This window comes from Pyricularia pennisetigena, chromosome 5 (assembly GCF_004337985.1).
Source record: "Pyricularia pennisetigena strain Br36 chromosome 5, whole genome shotgun sequence".
Lineage (NCBI taxonomy): Eukaryota > Fungi > Ascomycota > Sordariomycetes > Magnaporthales > Pyriculariaceae > Pyricularia > Pyricularia pennisetigena.
In genome coordinates, this window is record NC_043743.1 from 2,447,699 (window position 1) to 2,463,274 (window position 15,576).

Consider the following 15,576-nt stretch of genomic DNA (forward strand, 5'->3'; position numbering starts at 1 on the left):
TGGTTAACATTCTTTTTCACACTTTTGACTCTTTGCGTGCAAATTGTTTGCTTTGAAATGGGTGGGATGCATTTGCCGCCGTGCGTTTGCCGAGATAAACATACGTAACTCACATGGGTGCATTCACGCAACTGACTCCAAAGTTAGTTTGCAACAAAGTTGACGTCGGGGAGTGCACATTGCTTGTCGTACATGCTTCTCACTATACATATCCAGCTAGCATTGTAGCATGTATCCATCAAGGTCTATCGTATTTGACTTGCTACCTTGACGTATGACGAGGTGGAATTGGCGCATCGACATGCCTTCTACCAATGTCTCTATAATATTTATCAAGATCTCAAAGTCGATAGGGGATCAATATTGCGGTCCGGATCGGGATCAGTACTATGATCGACACGCACAGCCGTACCGAGATTACGAGCAGATTATGAGTACGGCAGGCTGTTGGTGTGTGGTGTGTGTGTGAGTGCCCGCGCCTGCGCAGCATCATCACTCCCAGCCCACTGGTATGGTATGACGACAACCACTCAGACATAAACGGCAAATCATCAATTCAATCCCATCCAGGTCCTCCGAGGCACTGAGACATGATCTTGACGCCGCTGAAGACGGTCGCCGTCACACTAAAGGATTCCGCCGTCTGGCCTGCAGGTGGGTACGCGGGTTTGCCTCTCAATCTTCTTTTGGGAAGAACGCTTGGGCCTATTCGGGTTGAATAGGTTTCCCGGAGGGGCGCTTGGGATTGTACTTTTTTGTCTCCCCTCTACGGTAGAGCAAAAAAACAAAAGACGACCCTGATTTTAGTGCCACCCATAAATAAAAAAAAATAAAAATAAAAAATCAAAGCATTCCGCTCTAGGCCCGTATAAGGTATAGGGGGGTGTGTGGTTGTCTGTTGGTTTTTGGCCCAAAAGGCTGTGGGATTTCGCCAGACTGGCGCAGGGGCCGTCGAATCTGATTGCGTATGTCGGCTGTGCCTTGCTTTCGTCAATAACTAGACGTGTCCGACTCAAGGTACCTTGGGACAAATGCCTACGGTAGAATCTAGATGAAGCTAGATCAGGTGGGATCAGATTAGGTACCTGTGAGGTATTTTTCCTGAAATGGTGCCTGGGTGCATTGATACCCTTCACAAAGTCACTTGTGTGATGAGTACTACTCTGTACGTACACTATAGCAGACATATGTCGTAGGCCTTCAGTGAAGCGAATCATGTTTGTCAGCCTATTTACCCCCTTCGGTCAACAATTGCTTATTTGTCGTTTGCCACTGTCACATATCTTGCTTTTCTTTACAATTTTTCCTTTTTATGTTTCATTTTTGGCATTTTATCTTTCTTTTTTTTCTTTTTTCCCTTTCTTTCTTTTTTTTTTCTCCTCAATCCATTCATTTTTTCTGTGCTCATTCATGATGCAGGAACCATCGTACCAAAGCAGCCAACCCCACGCGCTCGGCGGGGAATTCCCGACTGGCCCCGTCGCTCACTTTCCCACTGATCGAATCGCGTACGCTTCCGTCCCACGGCTCACAAGCCGGTGCACAAACTCTTCCGCCACGATTTGCCCCAAGCGCGACGCTTTATTTTGCGCCTATGCACTAGCATCCTCCAGCGCGGACCCCAGGAACACCATTTGGCATTCGCTAGTGCCTGGATTCACAGCAAGCGCAAGGCTTCTTGCAGTGGTGGGAGGGGAAAACAGAGACAAGATCCCACGAGACCTAAAGCCAAAGTGTGGTTGACGCAGTCTATTCGTTGGGAGCCTGAGCAGTCCTCTCATTCAGTCCAACTAGACAGAACAACCTAGCAAGCCTAGGTACCTTAGTCTCGAAGGCCTTCCAGCTTAAGTTTCTCCTCTTGACCCAATCACAGCCGCCCGTTCAACCCAGACACACGGTACCCATGGCCTCGCTCAACGTCATCGCCCTTATTTCGGGAGGCAAGGACAGCTTCTATTCGCTGCTGCACTGCCTTGCTAACGGCCATCGGGTCGTGGCCCTGGCTAACCTGCATCCTCCTCCCCTCTCGGCTGACAATGCCGACGCCGACCTAAACAGTTTCATGTACCAGACTGTCGGCCACGAAGTAATCCCGCTGTATGCAGACGCCACGGGGCTTCCACTCTACCGTCACGCCATCACCGGTGGCGCCGGGGACTCGAGGAGGGACTACGGAGGGTCTGTGGCGCACCACGATGAGGACGAGACCGAGAGCATGGTCCCGCTACTGAGAAGGGTTATGGCTGCCCACCCAGAGGCCAACGCTGTTTGCGCCGGCGCCATCCTGAGTACCTACCAACGCACGCGCGTAGAGTCTGTGGCGTTGAGGCTGGGGCTTGTGCCGCTCGCGTACCTCTGGAAGTACCCAGCCATCGCGGGGCCTGCGTCGTTTGGCCCTGTCCCGGGCGACGACGGCGCCCACCTACTGCGCGATATGGCGGCTGCGGGTCTCGAGGCGCGCATCGTCAAGGTTGCGAGCGGCGGCCTGGACGAAGAATTTCTCTGGGAGGACGTCGCTAGCCCCAAGGGCGTTGCGAGGCTCGTCAGGGCCATGTCTCGATTCGGCTGCGGGAATGCCGGAGATGGCGCCGTGCTGGGCGAAGGTGGTGAGTTCGAGACCTTGGTTGTTAACGGACCCGGGTGTCTGTTCAAAAAGAAGATTCTCGTCCAAGATCAAGACAAGCGGATCATCAAGGAAGGCGGCGGCACCGCGTGGCTTCGCATAGCCAAGGCCGAGGTTGTGGAGAAGACCGCCCAAGATGATAGTGATGGAGGACTGGAGAAGCTTCGATCTCTGGTTAGATTTCCCAAGCTGCTGGACGAACGATTTTCCGGGATTTTGGCAGCCGTTTCCAGGGCGTCTAGTGAAGCATCTGGCCTGGGCCCAGACCAGAAGAACATTGATAACTGGCCTGGAAGCAAGACGCTCGGCCATGTCTGCTCCAGACTGGAGCAGTGGAATTTCGTGGCGGGGACGGCCGCTGCCTCTTCTGTCGTAGAGGAAACTCAAATCATCACGGATAAGATTCGTGGGCGCCTGGCCGCGCGGGGAATGTCTGCCACCAACATAATCTCGGCAACTATCGTTCTACGACGCATGGCTGACTTTCCTGCTGTCAACGCCGCATATGGCTCTCTCTTTGTAGCACCGAACCCGCCTTCTCGAGTCACCATATCGAGTGGGGATCTGTTGCCTCCGGGGTGCGATATCTACATTTCTTTGTCCGTTTTGGATGTGCCAAACCCAGCTATTATGGACACGAGTGTGAGGGATGGCCTGCACGTGCAGTCCCGTTCTTATTGGGCACCGGCCAACATTGGTCCCTACAGCCAAGCCATAACATTGCCCCTTAATGTCATTGCACAGCCCAATACGAGCCGTCATCAAGGTGATGATGCAGTAACATCAAATCAGTCACCGGCCTCAGGTCCTAGACTAGTTCTCATCGCCGGCCAGATTCCCCTTGTCCCTGCAACTATGGAACTTCCCCATCCTGATGATCAAGAAACCGAACTCGATGCCTTCACATTGAACGCCACACTGTCGTTACAGCATCTCTGGAGGATAGCCCAGGACAAGGAAGTACAGTGGTGGAGCAGTGCCGTGGCGTATGTTTCAAAGACTGACAATATCGACACTGCCCGAAGAAAAGCGATAGCTGCTGCCACGGTCTGGGCGAAGACTTACGATGTCGGGGGAGATGGTGATGATGCAAGCGATGACGACAGTGGCCCCGACATTTGGGACCGAAAGTATAATCCAGCTTTCATGGATTACAAGGATCAGCAGGACCAGAGCGGCTGTCTTCTTCCCGACTTCGAAGTCATCAATCAGCCAAGCACTATGAGCCAACCAGTGCAATCCGTGACCACCCTTCCTCCTTTCTTCCTGGCCGAGGTCGAGGAGCTCCCGCGCCAATCGGATGTCGAGTGGCATGCCCAAGCTGGTTTCTCAAATCTCGAGGCCCGAAGTGTTACTTTGCGCAGCCTCTCGTCGCCGTCGAGTGAGGCTTCTGACCCGAAGTTAAGGTCTTGGGACGCACATCAGACTCTTGTCCAGATGCGGGAATCAGGATTTGTTCACACCTGCGTGGCTATCAAGTGTGATGTCGCATTGGGAGATACGCCTATGGCTGCCGAGTCTCTTGCGGATGACATCGGGTCTGTGATGCTTTCGCTCTCACAACCTGCGACTGTGGGCGGACCCGATTCTACTCCGCCCCTCGAGCAAAAGCCAAATGATTACCAACTCCTCTATTTCGACGCATCACTCGCTTCCGTTCCCCAACTGGCCGAATCATGTGCGGTCATCCCCTGCCGGTCATTGTGGAATAGTCGAGGTGAGCGGGTGGCTGCCGTTGCGTTCAGCAGGCAAGCAATGAGCATTGATAATTAGCTATCCAAAAGTTGTATGCTCGATCAAGAAGAAAAAAAAAACAAAAAGATAAAATCTAGATCTATGCAAGTCTAAGATCATTTATATGCATAGCCCATGTTTGAAGGGACGCGTCCTCATCCAAGTTCTATTGCTCCTTGGCCGGTGCAAAACAGTGCCCATCATTTAACCAACAACGACTTTCATAATATAGAGGACTTGTTCCCAGACGCGAATTCAGCAAGGGTCCGATTAGAGCTTTTGCTGCGTGCGATCCTTCAGAGACTTCCAGAACTGGCATCTGCTGAGTTCATCCGAAGGAACCTGCTCCATGCGTGTATTATTCGTCTCCAAGATTAGCCTTGCGTGGCTATTGCCCCCCAGTGTGCCGTTCGTGGCGTCCGAACTGTTTGCGCCAGACCTGCTTGCATACGGTGCCCAAATCGGCGCGTCGGCATTCTTGAGTGCGTTTGGCGACAGCGTCTTGACAAAAGATATCCAGTAATCCATGACGACGGGTACGATCGGAGCATTGTACGTTTTGTAGCTGGCCGGTGCCTGGCCGAGGACGCTGTCCGGACCAAACACGGCGCCGACCTCGGCCGTGTGCTGAACACCAAGGCCAAGGGACAAGGCATCTTGATCTTGGACGTTGTACCGATAAGCCCAGGTTTTGTTCCTGCTGTTGGGAAAATTGGACGACACGTCGTCCAGCACATTGACCGTGGGGCAGATAAATGTTGCTTCACCGTAGGCCTTGGACGTCGATGGGAACCATGGCCTGTGCTGGGGCAGCGAGGACATTAGCGGGTAGCGGTCTCCAATGTCATCCAGGTCCCGCTCCCGCAGCCCGGGGTAGTTGTTGTTCAGGAACTGAAACATTTCATCTTTTGTCTCGGCGTTTGCGGCAAAGACAGACCCCTCTTGCACAGCAACATGTCAGCTTGGCGTGAAAAAAAACGGGGTCGGGACATCGGACTCATCTCTCTCACCGTTGGTAGTTGCTCCAATCATCAGGGGAACATCTATGGTCTTTCCCTCACCAAACATGTCGTACGGTAGCTTCCTGATCAGATCGCCATCGATACACGGCGTCCAGTAGAAGAGGGGCAGCGGAGGCTGGGTCCTCCCCGGGAAAGGCGACGCCTTGTTAGCCGCCTGGAGAGCCATTGTGCTCTTCTCTCTGAGGCAGGCCATCTTTTGGTCCAACACGCCGTCGCAACCGACGCCCTTAACCAGGCGGTCAAACTGCCACTCAAGCTCGGAAAGATATGGCTGGGCGGGGAAGAACATGGATTCCACGATGGCACCAGTAAACAGCTTATCGTCGCGACCGCCATACGCGGCCAGCTGGAGCGCAACCGATCCGGCGCCTGCCGAGAGGCCCGAAATAACGACGTGGTCGGGATCCCCCCCAAACTGAAAAAAAGGTGTGTTGGGTCAGCCTGGTCCTCTTGGAAAGCACTCCAAGAGCTCAGCTTCTTCAACCTACCTTGGAAATATGCTTTCGGATCCACTTCATCATCAACCGCTGGTCAAGCAGTCCCACGTTCAGCTCGCCATCCTTCTTGACCTGGTCGCTGGCAAGGAAGCCAAAGAGGCCGACTCGGTAGTTGAAATTGACAAAGACTATGCTATTGTTGCTCCGCTTCACGACCTCCTCGCCGTCCCAGTTGGCATTTGAGTTCGAGGTGTAACCTGATAGACGGGGTGTGAGCGTGTGTAATCTCATAGATGAATATTTTGGCACAGGGAACGTACCTCCTCCCTGGATGAATAGCCAGACGGGGAGCTTGGAGTTTTCTGTGGCATTGTCAGGGGCCCAGACGTTGACAAAGAGACAATCCTCGGATTGCTGGTCATTCGGAAAGGCTGCATCAGTTGCAAGACAAATGGGGCCAAACTGAGCAACATGTTGTCAGATCATGCTGGCATCATATAAAATGGCCGTTGGCGCTGGCTGTGTAAACAAGCATGGGATTCAATGCTGCAACCTACTGCTTTGGCCCTAGCAACAGGACCGTCCCTATCACCGCTTGGCTCTATCGGAGCCCTCCACCTCAACTGGCCCAATGGTGGTTCGGCATAGCGCATCCCCAAGAAGACATTGATGCCGCTCTTCCGAGTGGTGCCAACATAGGTTGTATAATTAAGGTCCACCATTGGCCCGTCGAGGCTCATCTGCAGGCAATCGTCCGGCGCGCCTGGTGTTAGAGCTCTCTGTGGTCCGCAAACGCTTTCAACATATATTTGTTCCGGGATGCTCACATCCGAGTTGATCTTTTCGCTTATGGCCAAGGCGATGGCGGCGGACAAGCAAGCAGCGAGCGCGAGCCCGTTGACCGCATAGATCTGCCACTTCTTCCACCGCCGTGGCGGGTTCGCAGCGGTCTTGCTGGGGATCGACCCCGAGCTCTCAGGGGCATAGGTGATGCCGAGCTCGGGGTCTGTCCCTGCCGTCACGGCCTTGGGCGGGGGAGCCACCTCCCCCATTGATCAACCGGGTCAGAGTCAGCTGTCCATAAACAGCAAAAAAAAAAAAAAAAAAAAAAAAAAAAAAAAAAAAGAAAATCCAAACAAGCTACTGAGTAGAGGCAGACGCAAGGCTGTGGACAGTTCTTGGGCTGTGGCAAGGGACCTGGGGAAAATCTAACGCAAAAGAATGCCACTTCTGTGACAGGGTAGATGAAATTGAAGAAATGGAAGAAGTAAGATGAAAGACTAACAACAGCCACCAAGACTCGTCTGTGATGGTTCTATTAGTGACGGTCCCATGATGGAATGGAGGGTGAAAAGCAATACATGGTTGCAAAAGAACATGCAGCGACACGTAGAAGGGGGAGGGAATGCAGGTGGTTGTATGTATAAAATCCAGGTTGGACTAGGCTTCAGACTCATGGAGGTAAGGTGCTGTAGGTAAGGCATCCATCCGGCTACCTAAGACGATATATTGCTTACCTATTTTGGAAGGTGCCGACTTGACTCTCTGGTCTGTTTGGAAGCTAGCCTGGTAATCCTGGGTAAGTTGCCTAAATGTATCCAGCGGCGGTCAACTGAGTAACGGTGTTTCATGGTGCCGTGGTAAAGACAAACGTTGGAAGCCTGCCCGCATCAAAGGAACCATCCGCGGACCCTAGTGAAGATCACAAGATCAAATCGGGTGTGATCAAATGATCTCCCCAGGGGTTGGACTTTTGGGGGTATGCAAAACATGCATATACTTACACTACATGGCAATTACAATTCCCAATTCCATATACTCTTTAGTATCACGAATCGTCGCATGTTCCAATGAATGAATGGCATTGGGGAGTTGTTACCAGGACAACATACCGCAAAACTTCGTCCCAAGTGTAAAATTCATGTCATCCAATTCACATTCCAAAAAAGAAGCCAGAAAAAAGCAAGAGTGGCAGAAGGTAAAAAGAACAAAACAATGGGCGGAAAACTCAATGATCAAATGATGGCCGACAATCAAAGCGGATGAAGATGGAACCCATCCATCCATCCATCACTGCCAACGCGACCTCACTGAAAACAAGGTAGAAAAAAAAAAAGCCCGGGCAAACAGCTCCACAAGCCAGACTCTGATGCGCGAACGAACGACACATTCTCCGTTTCTTTCTTCTTAATCTCCTAATCAAACATAACCCTTCCCATTTGGTTTCAGACCCACATGATTTCAGTCGCAGCTCTCCAACACCCCGACGGCTTCTGAGGCACCCGGGTCGAACTAACTGACTAAAGCCTAGGCGTAGCATAGAGTACCACTCTGGGCAAGTCTACTGCTCCCCATTGGCGGTGAACCTCCCGCACATAAATGACAAGATGTTTCTCTTGAAGGCGTCCTTGACAAGGTAGGTTGAAAGGGAACTAAAGTCCCGGTGACACCTCTACAGGCGGTGTCTCAATGGCTCTGTGATATGTTTATGCTTGAGAAACTCGTAAAAATTGAGCTACGGTAGCTCCCAAGGCTCGCTTCTCATCCCAATACTGAGCAGCCAACTACCAGTTCCAACGCGGGCCTCCTCGAGAACTCGAAAGTGGGGTACATCTTCAACCCCACATGCAGCCAAGCCTCCGGGGTTGTCGGCTGTTCGCTCCAAGGACATGACTTTCCGGGGAGAGATTGGCCTAAGTTTGCAAGCGGCGGGTCTTGGGATAGTTTCGTTTCCAAGTTTGATGTTGCAATTGTTTTTGTCGCAACACGATGAAAGAGTTTTCGCAAATGAGTTGTTGCGATACTAATTGAAAAATAAATTATCCTGCTTGGTTTTACCAGGCTTGCCCTACTTTGTGCAGACCCAAATATACAGTACTTCATCGCTCAATCCAGGCGTCTTGGCGGCATCGGCCACAACCAAGCGATCCTGTCACTGACTAGGGCCCTCAGATGGCGCAATAGGCCAGTCTGCACCACCCTGCATATCGCATTATCATGAGGGTAGGGCGCGCCATCGTGTGCCCTTTCCTCAACCCTGTAGAAGATGCCGCATGAGGTCTCTTCTCCAAGCCCGGGGTTGTCGTCGCCCACCCCAGTGGATGAGACGCACGACGATAACCTTCATCGACACGCATCCGAGCCTGGCCGTCGTCCATCTTCGTCCGGAAGGGGACTGCGACGCATCGAGTCCAGAGAGCAGAGGATCGGCACAATACTCGAGGTTAGCCAAACTCTATCCTTTATTCCAACCTTTTGTTTCCTTTTTACTTTTCTTTCTTTTTTTTTTTTTTTTCTCCGCCAATTTCTTTTTATTCAATTCCCCTTTGTTTTCCTTTTCTCGCAGAGCCACAGACTTGGGCAACATTGACCGCTCTCATGAGCTAGCTGCTCGGGAAGGGATTGATCCTTCTTCTTCTTCCCCGCCATATTTATGCACAAACTCAGGGCTTGCATTGTCCACGATCCTGGTACTGATATGCTAGCGGGCCTGATAGAGAGGCCTAGCCCGAGCCCAAACGAACAAATCCGATCCCACGACGCAATCGACGACCACACGCATGGAGCCGTTACTTAGCAATGCCCCGCGGCAAAGACAGTATCAAAACGACACTAGCGACGACGATGGCCTGGACATCGGCGGCCCGGGACGAAATGGGGGCGCCAGTAAGCCCCGGGACTCTGGTTCACAGCCGAACTACCAGACGATAAACGCACAGCAGCAGCAAGGCAGCAGGGCTAGCGCAGACAGGTCGACCATACACAGGCGTTCTACCGCCAGCAATCACAACAGGAGGCGGGGTACCGCTGGGAACACCGCGGGCCAGAAAGATGCTGAAGCTGATGGACATAAGAACGAGGAGGAAAGCGATGGCGATGGCCTCTTGGCCAGGGTCAAAGCCACAATGGCTATGTTCACATCAGTGGAGCTGGACAACAAAGGCAGTGTGGCCAGAGATCACCTCGCTTTGGGTAGGATGCTCCGCATATCTTCTTACTTTGGTAACCCGAGCGAACTGGCATTGGTCAGGTGCTAACACAAGTATCGCTCATCAACAGAGCGGACGTTTTTGGCATGGTTGCGAACGTCTGTCTCTTTCGCTTCGATCGGAATAGCCGTCACACAACTTTTCCGTCTCAACACATCAATAAATACCGGCAGGGGACGTGATGGAGAGACCGGTCATGACTTGGCCGAGCTCCGCCGGCTGGGGAAACCTCTTGGTGCTGCTTTCCTAGGGATTAGCATTCTGATCCTCTTCCTGGGCTATGGGCGCTACGTTCGTGGACAACGATGGGTTATGGCAGGCCGGTTTCCCGCGTCACGTGGAACTGTGATCATCGTGACTGTGAGTATCTCTTGGTTGAATTGCAGTGATTATGGGTGTGGTCCATGGATTGCTGACTGACAATACTTATAGCTGCTTACGTTTACTGTCATGGTAGCGTCATTAGCTATTGTAATAGTATTCTCGCCAGGGGGGTGGTAATTGACGGAAGATGTCGAAATTGGCGTGGCTTGGAATAGACATGACTGTCACAGTATCATCATAATGTATCTTGGTTGGCTTTACATATGGGCGGCGTGGGATGGCTTTGACTTGGATATTGAGCCATGGTTGCATAGACATAAAGGGTGTAATTTGCTTACACTGGGCTTGTTTCCATCGAGAGATATCACTAATTGACGTTAAACCGACAATGAACACCTGTGACTTGGTTGGAGTGAGAGTGACGTAGGTGCTTGCCAGTGGGAAAAAAAATACTGCCCTAAGTGGTATAGATAGGTCAGCTATCATGGAAACCAACGCTTACTTGTACATGCACTCGTGGTCCTAGAAGCTGGAGTGCATACAATTTGTCAAAAAAAAAAAAATGATTCGACTCAAAACTATATATCATAGCAAGAAAGTTGATAGAATACCATGCGGGGCTCTTTTCCTACCCATGGCTGGAAAGGGCCTCAACACTGTGGTCTACCCTTCAACTCATGGATTGATGTTCGGATGAAAAGAAATAGTAATTTGAAAACTCAGTATATGGGAGGGATCATTGGATTTATCCATTCCCCATTGATTTGGTGACGCCAGTCTCTTTGCGTTTTCACGTTTGTGGAAAAGCCGCAGACATGCAACCCATTATTTGATGTCATCAAACCCCGCCAAACAACCAAAGAAGCACGACTAGCGATACCACAAACAAAAAGCAGCATCACGGGACACCAAAAAGAAGAAGTCATATCTAGCCCAATAGAAAAATCGCAACCTGCGCAGAGATCAGCTTGACGCGAAAGAGCTTCCAAAAATACCCAAGAGCCCAAACTCGGTCATGTTGGTGGCAGAGCAGGTGCCGGCGTTTGCGGCCGCACAGCTGTCCCTCCTCGCCGCGGAGCAGGAGGCAGAGGCAGCTGGGGCGGCCGAGCTGATAAGTGGACACACCCCCGCGGCTCTGCAGCGGGCCGGCGCCGCCCTCACCAATTTGACTGTGCAGGGCCGGCGCACGGGTGCCGGAGGCAGGACGGTCATGGAGCTCTCGTCGGACCCGGCCGTCGGCGGGAGCGAACTGCCCGAGCATGGCCTGCGCGTTGGCGACGTCGTGTTAGTCGCCGAACAACCAGCCGGGTCGGCCAAGAAGCGGGAGGCGCGCGAGCTGGAGCGCAGCGGCGTGCGCGGCGTCGTCACCCGGGTCCGTCGCTCGGACCTGAGCGTCGCCCTCGACGCGCCCGACGACAAGTCAGGCGCTGCCGGCAAGGAGGAGAAGGGCCTCGCTGGGAGGGTCTGGGTCGTCAGGCTGGCTGATGATGTTACATACCGTCGGTGGGTTTGATGTGGTGCGCCCTTTTTTTCTTTTCTGCACGACATGTCATGTGCTTTATAAACTACGCCTTGAGGAAAGTCTGTTATCTGACCCTGAAGTCTTGTACTTGCGTACGCAGCATGACATGGACTATGGAAAAGATGCAGAAGATGGTCGATGCAGAACACTCCAGCTTTATTCGTGTCCTGTTCGGCCACAGTTCTCCGTCGCCGGTTCCATCCAACTTGGAGACGGATCCCGACTTTGGCAAGCTGGAGTGGCTCGACCCAACCCTCAACGACTCCCAAAAGGATGCTATACGCTTTGCTTTGGCTTCTCAGGAAATAGCGTTGATACACGGTCCTCCAGGGGTACGTATGATCAATTAGCATGTCTCTTTTGAGCCAGCCCTATCATCATCCCCCACGAGAAGCCCCGCAGTAATGCTAATATTGTACAATGATGCCACTCAATGCCACAGACCGGCAAAACCCACACCCTGATCGAGCTTATCCTCCAAATGCTCAAGCGAGGGCTGCGCATCCTCGTCTGTGGCCCCTCCAACATCTCGGTGGACAACATTGTCGAGCGCCTGGCGCCACACAAAGTTCCCATAGTGCGACTCGGCCACCCCGCCCGGCTCCTGCCATCAGTTGTTGGTCACTCCCTTGACGTGCTGACCCAGACGTCCGAGGCGGGTGCCATTGTGCGAGACGTCCGCGCCGAGATGGACGCGAAGCAGGCCTCCATCAAGAAGACAAAGAGCGGGAGGGAGCGCAAGGCCATCTACGGGGAGCTTCACGAGCTGCGCAAGGAGTTCCGCGACAGGGAGAAGAGGTGCGTCGCGAATCTATTGCAGTCCAGCAAGGTCGTGCTGGCGACCCTGCATGGCTCCGGTGGCTTTCAGCTCAGGCAGGAAAAGTTCGACGTGGTCATCATCGACGAGGCAAGTCAGGCCCTGGAAGCACAATGCTGGGTGGCATTGCTCTCGGCCAAGAAGGCTGTCCTTGCTGGCGATCATCTGCAACTGCCTCCAACAATCAAGTCTTTGAACTCAAAAATTGCCAAACCGGTCATCGGTGGCGACGGCACCGGAGCCGCAGAAGGAGAAGAGAGCCCCGCAGGCCAGAGCCGGAAGAAGAAAGGGGTCACGCTCGAGACGACCCTGTTCGATCGACTTTTGGACCTCCACGGGCCTGCCATAAAACGCATGCTGACAACGCAATACCGCATGCATGAAAAAATCATGCGGTTCCCATCGGACGAACTGTACGGCGGCAAGCTGGTCGCAGCAGAGGCCGTCAAGGAGAGACTACTCAAGGATCTGCCCTACGAGGTCGAGGACACGGACGACACGCGCGAGCCCCTGATATTCATCGACACCCAGGGCGGAGACTTTCCCGAGCGCAGCGACGAGATGGATAGCGGTGACGCCGACGACAAGAAGAAAACCAAGCGGATGCTGCTCCACGGGGAGAGTAAGAGCAACGAGATGGAGGCGGCCCTGGTTGCCCAGCACGTACGTTCGCTTGTCGATGCTGGGGTCAAGCCCGAGGATATTGCCTGCATAACACCCTATAACGCTCAGGTGAGCCCTATTTTTATTATTTTTATTATTTCTTCTCTTATGCAATATACTATATATATGTATATTACTTTTTTTTTTCTTTTTTTTTTCTTTTTTTTTTTTTCTTTTTTTTTTTTCTCCGACAGTCTGTCTCATTACTGGTGGGCTGTTATCACTTCCCCTTCCTGCCCTTTGGAATGACAAAGAATTCCAGGGGCTCGCACACGGAGTCACCCGCATGCATCTGCTCCTGGGCAGATGCGGGAGGTATAATGACAGCTACATATAGTCTTGTTCATGCAGTCTATCCGGCGTCATATGGAGGTCGAAATTAGTGGACTAAGCAGGGATACTTCCCCACGGTTTGCGCGCTCGCTGACATGTATGCGTCAAAATTTCTTGCAGCTCGCAGTCCTGGCGCCGTTACTCAAAGATCGGTTCCCGGGAATCGAGCTCGGCAGCGTCGATGGGTTTCAGGGGCGAGAAAAGGAGGCTGTGGTTGTCAGCTTGTGTCGCAGCAACCCCGATGGTGAGGTTGGCTTTCTCGGGGAGAAGAGGCGGCTGAATGGTGAGTCCACAATATATCCCTGAACACACTGACGCAACTTGTTCCGTTCCCTCCCCACACCGTTGTAGCGGCCGTGCGAGACTATACATGGAAAGTGCTCGGCGGACGTGCCGTGCAGTATTTCAAGAAGTCAAAATGCGGGAGAAGTCTTCGGTAGCATAACATGGAATTTCGTCGTTAATGCATCCGATCTTTATGAAGTTGCCATGACGAGACCAAAGCGCTCTCTCACCGTCATCGGTGATTCCGAGACAGTAAAGCGGTTAGTAATTGTTTTTTTTTTCTCCCCCATGTGCTTCCTCTCAACCGTTCCCTTGGCTTTTACCCTCTACTCTTGTACCGAGGGACTGGTTTTGTGATGGGACCCGTCTTGCGACAACCCCTTTGTGCACCGCCCGTGTTTGGCTTTGGTGTCATGACCAACAGCACCCTTGGTTGCTACCAGCTTGTTGTTGCAGATTTGCATGTTTGGGTGGGCTCCCGCTTTGATCTTCTTTGCCGCACGTCACACTGACTAGCCTTCGGTTCTTATTCCGGGTTTGATAGCGGGAGCAATTTTCTCAAGCGATGGATGGAACATTTGGAAGAAAATGCCGACCTCAGGTATCCGGATGTCTCAACAATACAAGGTGCATGAATTTTCAGATGGGGAGAGGAGAAAAGGGACGGAAAATAGTGAGAAAAAGAACCATCCTCTCCAGCCGGACCCAGACTCCTTTCGTCAGACGATAACGGGGGCAGAGGACAGAGACGAACAAAAAAAAAAAAAAAATCATCATCAGTGTTACCTACTGTACAGTAATCCTTCATCACACCCCTGAAGCCCGTGCGCACAATTGAAAACACCAAACTGCAGGCCTCGATCGTCGTGGATACCCCCCCAAGAGGCTCAGCTGGTGAGGGACGAAGCTCGTGAAAAGGGTGCCATGAAATAAACGATAGAAACGTCTTGACTTGTGTGTGTCATCATTTGGTTCGGAGACAGTTTCAAAGCAACAGCACACAAAAAGGAAGCGAACCGACAATATTACAAATGCCGCAGTTTGACCTGTCAACTAACTTTCCTGAATTCTTCTTTTTCAGCCCCCACACGTCAACCAGATGTTGATGCGAAAGGTAGAGAGAGAGGAGAGACAGAAAGAGAGAGAGAGCCAATGGTCGGACGAAAGGTCAAGATTCGGTCAATTGTCCCGAGAAAAATGTTCTCGTGGTACGGGTGTTGCAACCGAAAGGGGGCCGTTAGAGAGGGAAAAGATTGGAATGTTTTTCCTTTTATCAGACGAAAGGGACAAAGAAAAAAAAGAAAAATGCTACGTAAACCCACTTGCATGGATGTGTGGTATTTTTATTGAGAAAAAGAACCCCAAAAAGAAAACAAGAAGAGATTCTAAAGAGGTACGCCGCACAGTACACGATACCCAGAACGTACGGTATGTATCCGTGCAAGCGAATCGGGGCTTGTCCTGGTCCTGAGTCTGTTTCAGGTCGTCTGTACAGTGCACGTACGGAAGGGCTGGAAGGCAGCCGTTATTTTCAGTCCTGTTGGCTCTCCACAAAAATATCCAACCAATTAAAAAAAGAAACAGAACAGCATATGTGTTCGATGGGGACAGAATTCTAACGCATCGGGGGGTAAAAGGGAACCAGGAGAATAAATAAGTCTGGGGTTGAAATTAGCAACCAATCACGGAGCCTCTTTTTTGCTTCTCGTGGCCAAGAGAACAAGTACCTGGGCATGACAGGCTTTGGCTGCACATGGAGAGGGGGATTCGTGAAACTTGATAGTGTGATGAACACGCATGAGTGAGTGGCTGGCTGGTTGTTCCTCT

The 15,576-nt window shown here is 52.0% G+C and overlaps 3 protein-coding genes across 3 annotated transcripts; 2 read left to right on the forward strand and 1 right to left on the reverse strand.

Annotated features, from left to right (window-relative positions):
* Positions 1-1,903: 1,903 nt before the first annotated feature.
* Positions 1,904-4,396, forward strand: PpBr36_08667 (uncharacterized protein; the record flags this gene model as incomplete). The annotated part of the gene is made up of 1 exon (XM_029895795.1): positions 1,904-4,396. The coding sequence occupies one exon, from the start codon at positions 1,904-1,906 to the stop codon at positions 4,394-4,396; it is 2,493 nt and encodes an 830-aa protein (XP_029746664.1).
* Positions 4,397-4,627: 231 nt separating this feature from the next.
* PpBr36_08668 (uncharacterized protein) lies at positions 4,628-6,868 on the reverse strand (the record flags this gene model as incomplete). The annotated part of the gene is made up of 5 exons (XM_029895796.1): positions 4,628-5,298; positions 5,368-5,794; positions 5,868-6,073; positions 6,137-6,278; positions 6,374-6,868. The coding sequence occupies 5 exons, from the start codon at positions 6,866-6,868 to the stop codon at positions 4,628-4,630; spliced, it is 1,941 nt and encodes a 646-aa protein (XP_029747057.1).
* Positions 6,869-8,862: 1,994 nt separating this feature from the next.
* On the forward strand, positions 8,863-15,061 carry PpBr36_08669 (uncharacterized protein; the record flags this gene model as incomplete). The annotated part of the gene is made up of 12 exons (XM_029895797.1): positions 8,863-9,039; positions 9,314-9,788; positions 9,876-10,165; positions 10,238-10,258; positions 11,070-11,632; positions 11,752-11,983; positions 12,094-13,200; positions 13,585-13,747; positions 13,816-13,893; positions 13,949-14,001; positions 14,266-14,376; positions 14,831-15,061. Coding segments are annotated over 12 exons (3,501 nt in total), but the record flags the coding sequence as incomplete, so codon positions are not given.
* Between the last annotated feature and the right edge of the window lie 515 nt (positions 15,062-15,576).